A 17,372-nucleotide genomic window follows, 5' to 3' on the forward strand; every position below is an offset into this window, starting at 1 on the left:
AACATCTTTTTAGGATGTGCTGAAGGTAAGAATTGGTGACTTGTTCTTCTTTCGCTGACTTGGCTTTCTCCTGCATGGTTTTCCTCTCTACTGGAGTGCCTTTATTTTTTTCTCAGAGGCGGGAAGAAGCATTTTTAATTAGTGCTGAATTATTTTGACATTGAGAGTCACTTGAACCTTTTTGTGATTGTCACCCCAGAGGGAAATGGGTTTAAAAGAAAAAAAAGGACTCCGATAGACTCAGTCTCTGAGCTGAGCTTTCATGGGGCTATGTTATCTAGCAAATATTTGCTCTCCAGAAGATATCTTAAGCCCACAGCAAAGCTAGTGACAGGTTGACTGAAAATATAACCCAAAGGCATTGTAAGAAATCATGCTAGCAGCCAGCATCAGCAATCAGGGCACATTCACAAGCATTTCCCAGGCACTTGTGTCTGAGCTCTGTCCACAGACTTCATTGTTTTGTTTCCATTGTTCTATTGTGCAGTTGCACAGCTGAAGATGTGATGAGTTTCAGAATTGACCCACATACACAAACATTCAGGAAGATGCATCAGTCATAACTGTGGTGGGTTTGTTCTGGCTTTCTGCCCTCTCTAATTCCGTGGAAGCGTCTAGAAGATTTTTGGTGCTATCGCAATATAAATAACGCTTTGGGGGGGGTGTGCTTATCATGAATAATCTATAAATTTTCTTCATCTGCTTTATGTTTTGTGTACCTCTAATCTGCTGAAGATGCAGAAATAAGTGGTTTTTCTCCTTCTGTTTCTCACTTTTTGAAATGGCTTAATTAGGGACAGACTAACAAATTGAGGCCTCATTAATCCCCTCTGACTGGGGAGCTCATGGCAAACTTCACTACCTGCAAACCTAGAGAATCTGATGTTGGACATTGTGGACACATGCTTCTCCCAGATTCTCACTGAGGATCTGAAACATGGCTACTTATATGGCAGTTGGTTGTTCCTGCTGCTGCGTGGGTGGGCTTAGCATCGCTACTCTGGTGGCTCTTCCGAGGGGCTAGAAATGAAGGAGCCTAATAGCTGATCTCAAGTGGGGTAGCAGGAGAGAGGTCTTTAGAGAGGTGGTTCCTCCTTCCCATTGCTCTGGGATTGCGACAGATACCTGAGGTGCAGTGCCCACTGGTGATGGCAGAGGATGATGCATCAGTGACTGGGACCAGACCATCTGCCCTGCGTGATTGGGCCAAGCCTTTCTTAGACTGAGCTGGAACTGCTGTCGTGCAGTTTCATTTTGGTCTTGTGCTTGGCACAGTCATTTTTGCCTGCTTCTGCCAAGTCCTCATTTGGGAGGCCAGTTGCCTGTCTAGTATTATCCTTCTAGCCCATTTTGTTGATGATCTGTGTTTTTCCTAGTCAAGTCCCTCTGTCTCTGGACCAGATTAAGGTGTGTTCTCTGACTATGCTTCTGTCTCCAGGCCCCCTGGCCTGGCCATTCACTTGTACCATGTGTTCAGTTCAAGAGAACATGGGGAAGTCTGATTCAGGTCGTCTGCTGGTTGGGTGTGGTTTAAGCTATTCTATGTGTTTCCAAACCCTAAGTCTTCCTGACTTATGCATTTGGGCTACAGTCAGGGAAGCTGCTGGTCTCGTCCCCCAGCTATAGCTACTTCCTGGAGCCTGTCTATAGTCAGGCTGTATTTGGACCTGACCTACCCCTCACGCCAGGATCTGCAGTCACTCCTCTCCATAGTTTGTACAGAATGTTCTGCCCTAAGCCTGGAGCTCCTTTTTAAGGCCTAAACATTTGCATGAGAGCCAAGCAAATAGACTCATGGCCTGTCCCTTGTCTCCAGATGAGCAGAACCCGGAATCCCTCTGTTCAGCAACTTCAGGCAGCTGATCTCAGTGGCTATCTTCCTGCCCACCAGAAAGAGCAACTGAGAGACGGTGGGTCCAGTGCTGCCAGTTGGCTCCTTCCCTCAGGTTGTCAGGGCTAGCAATGGCTCTGGTCAATTAAGGGCCTGAAAAGTGATGGGGTAACATCAGAAGTCATTGGGGAAGTCCTGGTGTCTTCCAAGCTGGTGGTCCATGAGTGGCCACCCAGCAGGTGTGAGAGAGGAAGATAGAAAATGTGCAGTGAGGACTAAAGAGTTAAAGGAAATCAGAGCAGGAAGAGGAACAAGTCACAGCTGGGGCATTTACAAAAACAACCCACAAACTGAAATTTTGGCAAAAAACAGAAAGATCAACTCTGTATTTGAATGTTTTTTGTACCACATGTAGAAGATTTTAGGGAAGGGTAGAGGCAGAGCCAAAAGGTGCAATTCAGAGGCACTTGGGAAAACTAAAAGCATGTAATTTTTTAAAAGAAGTTTTTTAGCTGTTGTGTATGGCTAAGTTTTAAAGGATTGGAGGCTTTAGAGAAGAGAATATGCAGGAGTGGAAAATGAAATGAATTGTGAGGCTTAAACAACTTACTGCTTTGGGAAAATCTTCATGTGTGTTAAATGTTAGAAAAAAATAACATTTTACATTACGTGCTTTGATAACATGGCCATTTCCCAAGTTTCTGGACATGTTTTGCATATGTTGGATCAAGCACAGTACAAATCAACCATTTCCCCAAAGTCTGAAATACATACACTTCTTCTTCTCATCCCAAAGCATGAGGAGCACTACAGAACCGGCACTCATTCCTGTCTGTGGCTTGTCCCTCCATTAAGCCCAGCCTGGTCAAGTCCCTGCATACAATCTCCTGCCATGTAGTTGGTGGTCAGCCTTCAGGTCTGACTGACCGTGGTTGCGTTTGCATTATTTTCCTCTGCATCCTGTTTGCCTTCTAAAGTGTTGTAATTATTATAATCTTTTTGATTTCAGCCAGACCTATACCGTCACTTCACATCCTGCTCCTTCTAATTTCGTCAGTTGTCAATGTCATTCCACAGTACGTACACTTCCATCTTCCAAAGAACTCTCATCTCTGTTATCTCCAGCCGCTTTCTGATGTCTGTTTCATTTACCGCAGCTGCTTCCAGACCACAGAATAATACTGCTAGTACATTGGTTTGATTCATTTTCATTTTGATGCCAAACAGTGTTTTTGTCAGTCCATAATTTCATCAACTTCTGTGTAGCTGAAGCACATGTCCTTTTAACCTCATCTTTGGTGGAACTGTTGGTTCTGATCAATCTTCCTAGGTACGTGTAAGGTTTTACTTGTTCTATGACTTCACCACTGCTGCATTTCAACACTTTACATATTGTCCCTTTTCCAAGATGCAACCACTTCATCATCTTGGCATTTATTGTAAGTCCAAGTCAACTACACCAATTTTCCAAGGTAGTGAAGAGCGTCATCATCAATTCAAACATGTCTGCTAGTTGTACAGTGTCATTTGCATGAGCCAAAGAGCTTAACTTTAGATCACCCAGCGTCACGCCCTCCAACTTGTATACCATTTTTAATGTCCAATTTAAGAACATGATGAAAAGTGATGGTGATTCCATGCCCCCTTGTCTTACACCAAACTTTGACTTGAACTAGTTGCTTAATTTTCCACCAGTTCTTACGGCACCACAGGAATCTTTGTACATAACTTTTATAATTGCAGTTATTCTGTCTGGAACTGCATATGATTTTACTACTTTCCATAATGCTTTTCTCCAAACCAAATCAAATTTCTTCATGAAGTCGACGAAAAGAGCAAACATCTTTAATCCCCATTCTCGCTTTTTTTCCATCAGCTGTTGGAGTGTGTGTCAGATCAGTTCAACTTTGGCCTGGTATGAAGCTGCACTGATCCTTGCCTACTGCTACTTCTAAAACTGGCCATAATCAGTTGACAATTACTTTCATCATGATTTTTCCAGTACTGATAATAAGCTTTTACCTCTTCAATCATTCAAATTGGCAGGATCTCCTTTCTTCAGGATTGGTACAACTATTGCCTTTACCCAGTCATCAGGTACTTTCTCTTGCTCCCAGACCTTATATATTTTTCTAATGCTTTGATAGCACTTATTCCACCAGCTTTTAGCAGCTCAGCTGTTATATTATCCATTCCTAAAGCTTTCCCATTTTTTAACTGCTTCATTGCTCTTTCTGTTTCTTTTTCAGATGGTGGTTTAGTGCTTATATCCATTCTGCCCTGTTCATCTGGCATGTCTAGAATGCTTGCATCTGGAAAAATTACACGGTTCAGCTCTTTGTCAAAATGCTCCTTCCATACTTCCAGGAACTCTTCGATATTTGTTGTTGGTTCACTGGTAGCATTTCTTACCACTTGCATTGTTGACTTGATTGTGTTTCTGTACAATTTAACCTTTTTGTATATAGATGGGAACTCTGATTTCAAACCAGGGCAGATAGGGCTTGTTTCACCTCTTTAGGCAAGTCTGTCTAGGAGAAGGAAAACTGATTTCAAATCCAAGCAGTCCAAGCTTGTTAGCCTTGAAGGGCAAGTAAGGTGGAACTGTTGATCGTGCCTGTTCCTAGCAGGCCAGCAGGCTATGACATCGCGTTCCCATGAACTGGATGGGGTAGAATGTGCTAACAAGCCATTACATCTGAAGTTGATTTGTTATAGAAACAATACAGCAAGCCAGACTGATTTATATGGCCTAACAAATGGGAATGGTCATGGATTTTGATTAACAGCTAAACATATTACACATATTGCAAGTGGAATGTTAGAACTGTTTGTGTCAGGCCAGACTGAGGTAGTAGTGGAGGAGTTAAGGAAGTTACACATTACCTTTGCTGCCAAACAGAAGACACACTGGCTGAGAACAGGAGAGTTCACAGTTGGACATTATACTTTCTTTTACTCAGGACACTCAGGTGGACAAGTGAAGCATAGGGATGGGGTTGCTATAGCAATGGACAAGAGAATAGTTACTTCAAATAACTGCTGGAAACCAGTGTCTGAGCAGATGGTCATAGCAAGGTTTGCTACTGCCTGCAGTAAACTATGCATAACTGTGACCTGTTGTTATGGACCACCAGAAGTAGCAGAAGTGGAAGAGAAGGGTGGATTGTAACAACAGGTGGATGGCATTGTAGATGAGATTCCTGATCATGATATGATTTTTATAATGGGAAATATGAATGCAAAGGTTGGTAGCGGATATGATAAGCAAATGAATAAAGTTGGGACAACATGGTATCAGGATGGCAAATGAACTTGCTGTGAGATACACAATCTGATTATTGGTGGAGCTTGGTTTCTTCATGAAAATATGCACAAGATTATGTGCAGCTCAGCAGACGGTCAAACTAAAAACCAGATTGACCACATTATTATTAGTAAAAAGCATAGAAGGGCACTTTTGGATGTTAGACTATAGAGGTGCTGGCTGTGGCAGTGATCATGAATGACGAATGGGAAAAATTAATAGTAAGTTAAAGTCCAAGAAACAGAGGGGTGTAACTGGAGCCAAATTTGATCTTGATAAGGCTAGCTATGTGAGGGAGGTGTACAAGTTGATGCTTGAAAGGTGTTTCATTAATTTGTGTTTGATGAAGAAAACTCACTACAGACTGGATGGGAAATATTCAAGGAAGTGACAAAATACAGTGGAGGAAGTTATTGGAAGGTGTAAGCAAACAAGGGAAAGCTGGACATGCAATGAAACAAGAACATTACAGGAAAAGTGTAAACAAGCCAAGACTGCTGGGAAAGTGGAAGAAATAAAAGTGTTGCAGTTGCCCAAAGCAGTGACGAAATCACAAAGATTGGACAAGCAAAAGTTCTGGAAAGAAGAGTCTCAGCAACTAAAGATGGTGTCAAGAGAAGAATATATACACTGCAGCATCAAAATAATAGCCCTTAAAGCATTCTTGCGGAGCAAGTGAGCTGAATGACAAGGGACTCAAGACTTACTTTAAGGGAAAGCTGGAGCAAAGAGGAGAATCTTGCAGTGTTCATTAAAGTTGTCCAGGCTTGGGCTTAGGTAACATTTCTAAGTGTATTTCTCCACTGCAACCAAGGATATATCTTTGTCTCCTTTGAGCTTCACGTATGAGACAGGCAGCCGATGTGCTCCCGCAAAACACAGGTGATGCTGCAGAGTAAAGGTGGAGAGGAGGTCTCTGAAAGCCAGGATCCAGATAGACACAAGCACCTTGAGTTTTAGTTGTAAGTGAACTGGCAGCCAGTGCAGAGCTCAGAGCAGGAGCAATATGCTCTAACCTCCCTGTTCTACTGAAAGTCAGGCACCTGCATTTGTACTGGCTTAAGCGTCTAGGTGGCCTTCATGGGGAGCCCTAGGTACAGCAGGTAGCAGCAGTGGAGACCTTAAGGTGACAAAGACATGGATTGTTGAGGCGAGGTCCATATCTGAGAGAAAAGGATGCAATTTCTTAGCCAGCCTTAAATGCAGAAGGACTTGCTGGCCACTGCATCTGTCTTTGGCCTCTGGAGCAGAGGTGAGTCAGGTAAGACACCGAGATTGTGAACCTCTTACTTTGCATCTACATAGCACCTTCCATCCAAAGATCTCACAGCACTTTGCAAATAGTAATGAATTAAGCCTTCCAGCCCCTGTGCGAGGTTGGCAAGTATTATCCCCATTTTATAGATGGGAAAACAGAGTCCCAAGAGGTTGTTTGCCTACAGTCAGAAAACATGCCTGTATTAGAGCCAGGAATAGAGTCAAGATTTCTGGACTCTTAAGTCTTGTGCATTAACCACAAGACAGTCCTTGATTCCCCACACAGCACTCAGTACAGTCCCTTGCTGCTTCACAATCAGGAAAAGTAAAAAAGAAAGTTCCTCCTAGAGACCCAGGAGAGTCCCTGCTGTATGCATGGGCCAGCCGCCCCCCATACTCCCAGCTCTATGTACTGCTCGTTGTGCACTCTGCATGGTCTAACCTGCAGCAACGGCATGCCTCTATCTGGAGCAGAAACTCACCCAGGAGTTGTTACATGAGGGCACTGCACTATGTAGGTGGGATTTACAGCCTTGCAGAAGCAGGGAACGGTGAGGGAGAGGCTTTACTTGAGGAGAACTTAACGTGGGTTACTTTGCTGTAGTTTTTAAATATATTGCTTTCCAGGTGGGGGTAGGGAGGCATCTGCATTCTTTGCCTTCCTTTGAGACAGTACAACTGTAGAACTTATTGCTAAATAATAATTAACCCCCTTCTGTTTGGAAATGAATGTTCCTGAAAGCTGTCCCGCCCACACCTTGCCAGCTACTTCTTTGGAGGATGGCTCAAGTACATTAATCTATGGAGGACATCTCTTTTACTGCTCAGAGAAACATGTTACACTGGATGTTCCCTTCAACTAGGTTGTGTGTCATGTCAGACAATGCAGGCTGTGCAGTTATACAGGACACCCACTTCTGTGCCATGTATGTATTGAGACATAAGACTGCAAGCCACCTACTCAGAGAAGTGCATGGCTCCCACATATTGGCTACTAGTTCAAAACTTTATATGTCTAAACGCTTGGTTTGTATTTTTGTAACAGTTGCCTAATGAGCCCCAACTTATTATTTGAGCATCAACCAATCAGATTCCCCCACTCCAACTCCTCAGAACAAGGGGCGTTACATCAGTCGGTATTGAGGTGGGAGACCTAGCAAAACCCTGGTGTTGAGACTCAGTAGGTGACAATCTCTCTTTGTCAGTAGCAAACCAGTGCCCTAGGCTGGGGATGAAGATGGCTGTGTAGCTCTAGGTGCCATGTTTCAATATATGCCATCCCATTACCACCTCATTCCCCCATGGGGGAAAAGACTACATTACTGTACATTTTTAATTGGCAGAAAAGGATCACATTTTAATTCTTCTAGGATTTCACTTCAGAGCCAGGTCCTATTTATGGTCCTGAATGATCCCATGTCATTTTTGTATTTTTTGCAAACTGAGGAGGTTCCTAACTTATTTGTACTATAGACAATTGCATTCTGCCTTCCGAATAATCTCCCTGTAATTTCAGTTGGATACAGTATTCTTTACAGGTACTTTCATGACAGGATTGTCTTGACCGTTGTCTTATGTGAGATAGGACAAAACTCTCCTAGTTCGAAGTCTTTGGGCTTGCTGAGGCAGTGATGGCAGTGGCAAGCACAAGATTCTCTCTCTCTCCCTTATTGGTCAATATGTGCCATCAGCTACCACAACCTTCCAGCCTTCTCCACTCTGGCTCTCACTAGCCTGTCGCCTGTTTCTCTGGGGATCCTTTTGTGTTGATCTGCTTTCCGATCAGGTCTATAATAACAGTTAGTTCTGTTTCAGAGTAGCAGCCGTGTTAGTCTGTATTTGCAAAAAGAAAAGGAGTACTTGTGGCACCTTGGAGACTAACAAATTTATTTGAGCATAAGCTTACTTCACTGTGGCTCCTTTCTGGGTTACTTGAGTTGAAGGCTACTGGCCTCTTTGGTTTCATGGTTTGTTTTGCTGTGACCTCTCTTTCTGCTTGTTGTTTCAGGGCCTTAATTGTATCCCTGATGTCTTGGGTGCCTGTTTGTTCAGTGCCTTGGCACACAATTTTTTCCTCACTTCTGCATTTGTTTGGTGCTTTGGCACATCTCAACTTTTCAGCATGCCGCTTTGATGCATATATTTGGTGTGTGAGGTTGATGTGCTTTTCATTTTAGGAATCATTTTTTCTTTCAAGAAAGAAGCTCAGTGGCTTCCAGATGTGCTTGCAGGAGGCATGTATTACTGTGGATGAGCACTGTTGCTGCATCCTCTGCTTCATCAGATCATGAGGGCGCACAGGTGGTCAGCTCTTCCTGTGGGCACTATCTAGACCTGAACCTCTCAGACCTCAAGATCCTCCTGTAAGTCTAACTTGAAACTGGCTCAAACTTGCTTTGTGGGATAAGCCTTCAAAGTGGAAACCGGAGGCCTGAGACTCTGTTAGCACCGTCTCTCCAGTGGAATTACTTATGAATTAACTCATCTGCTTCCAATGGCGACTGATATGTTCTGCTGCTGTCAGACTGGGTCTAGATCCTGTTCCCTAGCCGGCACTGTTAAGGCAACACAGCAATTAAACATTTTTTTTAAATGAGTGCACAGTTTGTTTAAATAATTAAACAACAGAATGGGTTATCTCCCTTGCAGGATACTGGCCTTCGTACAACATCCCTTTCCATGAAAGGATCTACAACCTCAGTGGATATGCAAAGTACGTTGAGAAATATGGCTTGGAGTTTTCTTATGAACTGGCCCCCAGAGCAAAAATCTTCCGACGGGACCAGGGGAAAGTGACTGACTTGGAGACCATGAAGTATATAATGAGATATAACAGTAAGAAGCTCATTTGTTTTCCATTGATCTGATTTTTTATTACTTATTTATTTTTTGTATTATGTTGTTGCCTAGCAGCCCCAGTCATGGCTCAGGACCACATTGTGCTCAGCGCTGTACAAACACAGGACAAAGAGACAGTCCCTGCCCTGAGGCGCTTACAATCTATGTCTGAAATAAGACTTGAAAATCTTTTTTTTTTTTTAAACCCCATGCAGGAACAAGGGAGGTTTTCATTTCTGAGTGCACATGCCATTGAGGTCTATTCTAGCTAACCGTTCCAGAGAACATCTGAAACACCAACAGAATTAGAAGACTTGTTAGGGCTCTCTGGGGAGAACTGTTCTTGAGCACAGCTGGAGCAAGGAAAGGGTCTTGCAAAGCCTTAAGTACTAGGCAATGTGTCTATAATACTAACATAGAGGATTTAGCATAAAATCGTTTTAAAAGACTCCTTTAACTTTCCCCTCTCAGAAGGAATGTCCTTCAATGCACAATCCTCTGTCTTGGTGCTGTCAGAATCCGCCTTACTGGGATTAATGGGAAAAAGTGGTCTGAATAAACACCATCTCTAGGTACAGATGACCATAGCTGCTTTATTTTTATTCTCTTTTGCATATAACATTTGTTTGCCACATGTGAAGTTTGGAAGGGCTTTTCCGCATGGTGAACTGGAAGTGATCTGAGGGAAAGGGCCTGGGGACTGCCTTTCTTTGGTTCACTGAGTAGCAATACACTACTGCAATCAGATGGGCATAGTTTTCCCCCACTCCCCAATTTCCTACTATTGCAGGGGGCATTGATAGACCTTGCTCCTTGCCATCTTCATTTTTAGTTTCTTGTTTTGTAATCTTTTTTCTTCTGTTCTAGACTAAAATATTAAGGCCAGAGCTGCTCACTACCTTCTCTCTCCTGATCCCTCCCCCATTCTCTTGTACGAGTTGACTTTCTCTCATTACAACCTCCCAGGTAGTGTCGCATCAGCTTGCAGAGTATTCCATTTGGGACTGTATAGGAGGAGCCCTTAGCCCCTGCTGGGGACGGTCGTGTGAGTAGACTGGCTTTATTTCTTTTCTCTTCCCCATTTATTTCCCAGACTATCTGAAGGAGCCCTATGCCAGGCACAATCCGTGCAACACTATCTGCTGCCGCGAAGACCTGAACCCTTCTCTCCCAGTGCCAGCAGGCTGCTATGACTCAAAGGTAAAGACCCCTAAAGCCCATGGCCTGCCTTACATACTGTCTGAGTGAAAGTAGGGCGCCTGCTCTGGACCTGCCAACCAAGTCTTTGTACTCTGCAGAAGGAGGTTCCCTGTCTGTCCCTTCTGTCCCCCAAACTTCGACAGTGGGGGAGAGTCAGGAATAAAACACTATCCTGGCCAACACTTCTTACCAGCGATTAAAGAAAAGCATCTGTAGGGCAGGGTTAGGGGAGACTGGCTGCTGTATTTGCTTACTTAGCTAGGGCCCTGCCAGCCTAACTGACCGCTCTGTACAGTGTTATGTGGTTTCTAGGATCTCTGATCCTCTGCACCATCTGGGAATTAGTTGCTTTCCAAAGGATTAGCTAATTGCCAGGGTTTCCTGAGGCCACAAGGGAGTGCTGTGGGGTGGAGGGGAAGCACCTGGGCCACACAGGATAGGGCTTCTGCCTGCCGTGAGTCTTGCTTGGCCACATCTCCTCCCTGCAGCTGCATTCTGGTCCTTCTCCTCAAGGTGGCACTGGGAGAGCCAGGGTCACGACTAGCTGGGGTGAGGTCAGTCTCACTTAAACACAGGGAGCAAGAGGGCTGGAACCAGATGGCAGATGGAGGTGAGCTGTACATTTTGTGGGTGGATGGATGCTGGACCCCAAGGTACGTGGGTACATACTTGTCCTGTGTATCCAGGTGCAGAATGCTGGGGTGAGATTGCTTACCCTTAGGGGTCTAAGGATTAATACCCAAATTCTATTAAAGCCTGGCAGTAAGTAGGGCTCAGGAGTGTACTAGTGATCAAAGGCCCTCAAAGTTATCTTATTTTCAGGGTGGCACAGAGGGAATGGGAATTTGCCACGCAGCTGTCTGCTCTCATTAACGGGGACCATGCAGGAAAGTTTCTTCCTCCTGACCTCCAGTGACCCCTGTGTTTGCTAATGCCTTACTCTTCAGTGAGTCATTTTCTCTAGACTTAACCTGTATAATTATTCTCAGCACAAAGATGGCAAAGGTCAAGTAACTTTTAGTTTTAAGCCATGATTCAATAAAGAGGAATGATTTTTACAGGCAGGATTTATGGCAGCTTTGTTCCTAGTACAAATGCTAGGCAAATTAATAATAACCCTTAAAACACTGGCAAGGTCTAAAGTGTTTTACCTTGTCAGGGCTAGCCTGTTTCAGGGATTGTGTGCGAGGCTGCAAGGACAGGCAGCATCAGAAATTTTTGGCAGATCCAGTTCTGAGGATTTCTGCTCTTCCCTGGCTTGCCTGACTTGTGTCAGATAGCAGGGGTCAGCAGGGACCCAGGGGCCTCGTTCTGGCAGTTACACTGGGTGCAGAAATGTGAATGGGAAGGTGGCTAAAGTGGCTTTATACCTCCCTGTATTTTCTCAATAAGTCCCCCAAGTGGTTGTTGCAGTAGCCAAGAACAGCTGGAGCACAGCACTGTTTTGGCCATGTCCCCTCCCCACCAGCTGGGGAGACCCTTATGCTGGGGGTATTCCCCAGGGGGCTGCCTTTACATCATTGGGGCCATAAGCCACTTGGGTCCTTGGTGTCTTAAGGTGTGGGCAATGCTTGGTTTAATAAACCTTTCTGTTTGGGGGGATGTTGCTTGAACTAGCATAAGTTTTCCTCTACTCAGTTTCTTTCCCTTACTCCTGCATATACCCGCTTGGACCAACCTGAGCAATGCCCTCCCTCTCCATAGTGTTTAAACACTTCAAATGCAATAGAACAACGTATCCTCTAGCTATAAAATCCTGCCCTGTCCTTCACAGGTGGCAGATTTCCATATGGCTTCAGTGTTTGCAGCCTATGCTGTCAGTGGCCCACCTGTAGAGGATGGGCTTCCTGTTTTCAGCTGGAAACAATTCAATGGGACCAAGCATCAGGGTCTGCCAGAATTCTACAACTTTGACTTCGTCACCATGAGGCCAATCCTGTGAAACTGGTATCAGCGTTGATGAAAAAATATTTTTCCTTTTTCTGAAAACTTTCATTCTCCCACAAAATAAAACATTCTTTAAGTCCCTGTGCTTGTGCCTTAACTGCCCTCTGCTTACCTAGCTTCCAGAGCTTTGTTCTATGAGGCAATGGGCTTGGGGAGGCACCATCTAATCAGTCCTGTAAGAACATAGTATCTTACATGAGTTATTCACAAACTGCAGTCAAAGAATGAGAATAATGACACAAACCAGCAGTGAATGAGGAGGCTCCTTGGGCAAGTCACTTCACTTCTTTGTGCCTGAATTTCTCCATCTGTAAAATTTGGATGACGCTTGCCTTCCCTTTGTAAGGTACATCTGAGAGCCATGGGTGAAAAGTCTATACAAGAGTTAAATATTATTATTACAAATTAGAGGCAGAACAGGTCCACTTCACAACGAGGCTCTGATAGTGCTGCTCCCTGGGGCTGGGTGGAAACTGTCCTGTCTACAGTGCATTCTTTTCAGTAGTTTGTGTTAAAGCTAACGATGCAGAAAGGCACCTGGTGCGATTTTCCCACCAGATGCCTAAATGCCATTAAAAATCCAGCCCTGGAACCCGAGAGGCAGTCATATACAGAAGGGAGGCTTTGTAGAAACCTTTGGACTCAAACAGGCTGTTTTGTGGCTAGATTGGCGCGAGTCAATAGCTGTGAGGAATAGTTTAGTGGAAAGCGAGGTATTTTCCTCTCTACATACAGGCATGTGACTGGGCAGCCAGAGACATGGAATTTGTTACTATCTTATCTACTGAATTGTTCAGTGGCCTTGTATGAGTCACAGGGTATGTCTACACTACGAAATTAGGTCGAATTTATAGAAGTTGTTTTTTTAGAAATTGTTTTTATATATTCGAGTGTGTGTCCCCTCACAGAAAATGCTCTAAGTGCAATAAGTGCATTAACTCGGCGAAGTGCTTCCACAGTACCGAGGCAAGCGTCGACTACTGGAGTGTTGCACTGTGGGTAGCTATCCCACACTTCCCGCAGTATCCGCTGCCCATTGGAATTCTGGGTTGAGATCCCAATGCCTGATGGGGCTAAAACATTGTCGCGGGTGGTTCTGGGTACATATCGTCAGGCCCCCATTCCCTCCCTCCTTCCGTGAAAGCAGCAGCAGACAATCGGTTCATGCCTTTTTTCTTGAGTTACCTGTGCAGACGCCATACCACGGCAAGCATGGAGCCCGCTCAGGTAACCGTCACCGTATGTCTCCTGGGTGCTGGCAGACGTGGTACTGCATTGCTACACAGCAGCAGCAACCCATTGCCTTGTGGCAGCAGACGGTGCAATAGGACTGGTAGCTGTCATCGTCATGTCCGAGGTGCTCCTGCTCGCCTCTGTGAGGTCGATCAGGAGCGCCAGGGCAGACGTGGGCGCAGGGACTAAATTTGGAGTGACTTGACCAGGTCATTCTCTTTAGTCCTGCAGTCAGTCCTATTGAACCATCTTATGGTGAGCAGGCAGGCAATACGGATTGCTAGCAGTCCTACTGTACCATCTTCTGCCAGGCAGGCAAGAGATGAGGATGGCTAGCAGTCCTACTGCACCATCTTCTGCCAAGCAGCCATGAGATGTGGATGGCTTGCAGTCCTTCTGCACCATCTGCTGCCAGCCAAAGATGTAAAAGATAGATGGAGTGGATCAAAACAAGAAATAGACTAGATTTGTTTTGTACTCATTTGCTTCCCCCCATCCCCCGTCTAGGGGACTCATTCCTCTAGGTCACACTGCAGTCACTCACAGAGAAGGTGCAGCGAGGTAAATCTAGCCATGTATCAGAGGCCAGACCAACCTGCTTGTTCCAATAAGAACAATTACTTAGGTGCACCATTTCTTATTGGAACCCTCCGTGAAGTCCTGCCTGAAATACTCATTGATGTAAAGCCACCCCCTTTGTTAATTTTAATTCCCTGTAAGCCATGTTGTCAGTCGCCCCTCCCTCCGTAAGAGCAATGGCAGACAGTCGTTCCGCGCCTTTTTTCTGTGCGGACGCCATACCAAGGCAAGCATGGAGGCCGCTCAGCTCACTTTGGCAAATTAGGACCACATTAAACACCACACGCATTATCCAGCAGTATATGCAGCACCAGAACCTGGCAGAGCGATACCGGGCGAGGAGGCGACGTCAGAGCGGTCACGTGAGTGATCAGCACATGGACACAGATTTCTCTCAAAGCATGGGCCCTGCCAATGCATGCATCATGGTGCTAATGGGGCAGGTTCATGCTGTGGAACGCCGATTCTGGGCTCAGGAAACAAGCACAGACTGGTGGGACCGCATAGTGTTGCAGGTCTGGGACGATTCCCAGTGGCTGCGAAACTTTCGCATGCGTAAGGGCACTTTCATGGAACTTTGTGACTTGCTTTCCCCTGGCCTGTGGTGGGGCCATAGACGGAACCCATATCCCTATCTTGGCACCGGAGCACCAAGCCGGCGAGTACGTAAACCGCAAGGGGTACTTTTCAATAGTGCTGCAAGCTCTGGTGGATTACAAGGGACGTTTCACCAACATCAACGTGGGATGGCCGGGAAAGGTACATGATGCTCGCATCTTCAGGAACTCTGGTCTGTTTCAAAAGCTGCAGGAAGGGACTTTATTCCCAGACCAGAAAATAACTGTTGAGGATGTTGAAATGCCTATATGTATCCTTGGGGACCCAGCCTACCCCTTAATGCCATGGCTCATGAAGCCGTACACAGGCAGCCTGGACAGTAGTCAGGAGCTGTTCAACTACAGGCTGAGCAAGTGCAGAATGGTGGTAGAATGTGCATTTGGACGTTTATAGGCGCACTGGCGCAGTTTACTGACTTGCTTAGACCTCAGCGAAACCAATATTCCCACTGTTATTACTGCTTGCTGTGTGCTCCACAATATCTGAGAGAGTAAGGGGGAGACGTTTATGGCGGGGTGGGAGGTTGAGGCAAATCGCCTGGCTGCTGGTTACGCGCAGCCAGATACCAGGGCGGTTAGAAGAGCACAGGAGGGCGCGGTATGCATCAGAGAAGCTTTGAAAACCAGTTTCATGACTGGCCAGGCTACGTTGTGGAAGTTCTCTTTGTTTCTCCTTGATGAAACCCCCCGCCCCTTGGTTCACTCTACTTCCCTGTAAGCTAACCACCCTCCCCTCCTCCCTTTGATCACCGCTTGCAGAGGCAATAAAGTCATTGTTGCTTCACATTCATGCATTCTTCATTCATTCATCACACAAATAGGGGGATGACTACCAAGGTAGCCCAGGAGGGGTGGTGGAGGAGGGAAGGAAAATGCCACACAGCACTTTAAAAGTTTACAACTTTAAAATTTATTGAATGCCAGCCTTCTGTTTTTTGGGCAATCCTCTGTGGCGGAGTGGCTGGTTGGCCGGTGCCCCCCCCCCCCACCGCGTTCTTGGGCGTCTGGGTGTGGAGGCTATGGAACTTGGGGAGGAGGGCGGTTGGTTACACAGGGGCTGTAGTGGCAGTCTGTGCTCCAGCTGCCTTTGCTGCAGCTCAACCATACACTGGAGCATACTGGTTAGATCCTCCAGCAGCCTCAGCATTGAATCCTGCCTCCTCTCATCACGCTGCCGCCACCTTTCAGCTTCAGCCCTGTCTTCAGCCCGCCACTTACTCTCTTCAGCCCGCCACCTCTCCTTCGGTCATTTTGTGCTTTCCTGCACTCTGACATTATTTGCCTCCACGCATTCGTCTGTGCTCTGTCAGTGTGGGAGGACAGCATGAGCTCAGAGAACATTTCATCATGAGTGCGTTTTTCTTCTTTCTAATCTTCACTAGCCTCTGGGAAGGAGAAGATCCTGTGATCATTGAAACACATGCAGCTGGTGGAGAAAAAAAAAAAGGGACAGCGGTATTTAAAAAGACACATTTTATAAAACAGTGGCTACACTCTTTCAGGGTAAACCTTGCTGTTAACATTACATACATAGCATGTGCTTTCGTTCCTAGGTCGCATTTTGCCTCCCCCCACCGCGTGGCTACCCCCTCAACCCTCCCCCCTCCCCATGGCTAACAGCGGGGAACATTTCTGTTCAGCCACAGGCAAACAGCCCAGCAGAAACGGGCACCTCTGAGTGTCCCCTGAAGAAAAGCACCCTATTTCAACCAGGTGACCATGAATGATATCTCACTCTCCTGAGGATAACACAGAGAGATAAAGAACGGATGTTGTTTGAATACCAGCAAACATACACTGCAATGCTTTGTTGTACAATGATTCCCGAGTACGTGTTACTGGCCTGGAGTGGTAAAGTGTCCTACCATGAAGGACGCAATAAGGCTGCCCTCCCCAGAAACCTTTTGCAAAGGCTTTGGGAGTACATCCAGGAGAGCCGCGAATGCCAGGGCAAATGAATCCTTTCACATGCTTGCTTTTAAACCATGTATAGTATTTTAAAAGGTACACTCACCAGAGGTCCCTTCTCCGCCTGCCGGGTCCAGGAGGCAGCCTTGGGTGGGTTTGGGGGGTACTGGCTCCAGGTCCAGGGTGAGAAACAGTTCCTGGCTGTCGGGAAAACCGGTTTCTCTGCTTGCTTGCTGTGAGCTATCTACAACCTCATCATCATCATCTTCTTCTTCGTCCCCAAAACCTGCTTCCATGTTGCCTCCATCTCCATTGAAGGTGTCAAACAACACAGCTGGGGTAGTGGTGGCTGAACCCCCTAAAATGGCATGCAGCTCGTCATAGAAGCGGCATGTTTGGGGCTCTGACCCGGAGCGGCCGTTCGCCTCTCTAGTTTTCTGGTAGGCTTGCCTCAGCTCCTTAAGTTTCACGCAGCACTGCTTTGGGTCCCTGTTATGGCCTCTGTCCTTCATGCCCTGGGAAATTTTGACAAAGGTTTTGGCATTTTGAAAACTGGAACAGAGTTCTGATAGCAGGGATTCCTCTCCCCATACAGCGATCAGATCCCGTACCTCCCGTTCAGTCCATGCTGGAGCTCTTTTGCGATTCTGGGACT

General features: G+C 45.9%; 1 protein-coding gene and 1 long non-coding RNA gene across 3 annotated transcripts in view; one reads left to right on the forward strand and one right to left on the reverse strand.

The window, feature by feature from the left end:
• PLBD1 (phospholipase B domain containing 1) overlaps positions 1–12,465 on the forward strand; it is a 53,223-nt gene extending 40,758 nt beyond the window's left edge. For both annotated transcript variants that reach the window (XM_048835329.2, XM_075124246.1), the window contains 3 exons: positions 9,045–9,230; positions 10,327–10,433; positions 12,208–12,465. In XM_048835329.2, the coding sequence (XP_048691286.1) occupies positions 9,045–9,230; positions 10,327–10,433; positions 12,208–12,375 (461 nt within the window). In that variant the 3' untranslated portion in view covers positions 12,376–12,465. The remainder of the gene's footprint in view (positions 1–9,044; positions 9,231–10,326; positions 10,434–12,207) is intronic.
• Positions 12,466–15,695: 3,230 nt separating this feature from the next.
• LOC142070697 (uncharacterized) lies at positions 15,696–17,111 on the reverse strand. Its single transcript, XR_012666656.1, has 2 exons — positions 16,824–17,111; positions 15,696–16,235 (listed from the first exon to the last, which is right to left on the reverse strand). It is a non-coding gene; the product is annotated as an uncharacterized LOC142070697 (long non-coding RNA).
• Positions 17,112–17,372: the final 261 nt, after the last annotated feature.

This window comes from Caretta caretta, chromosome 1 (assembly GCF_965140235.1).
Source record: "Caretta caretta isolate rCarCar2 chromosome 1, rCarCar1.hap1, whole genome shotgun sequence".
Lineage (NCBI taxonomy): Eukaryota > Metazoa > Chordata > Testudines > Cheloniidae > Caretta > Caretta caretta.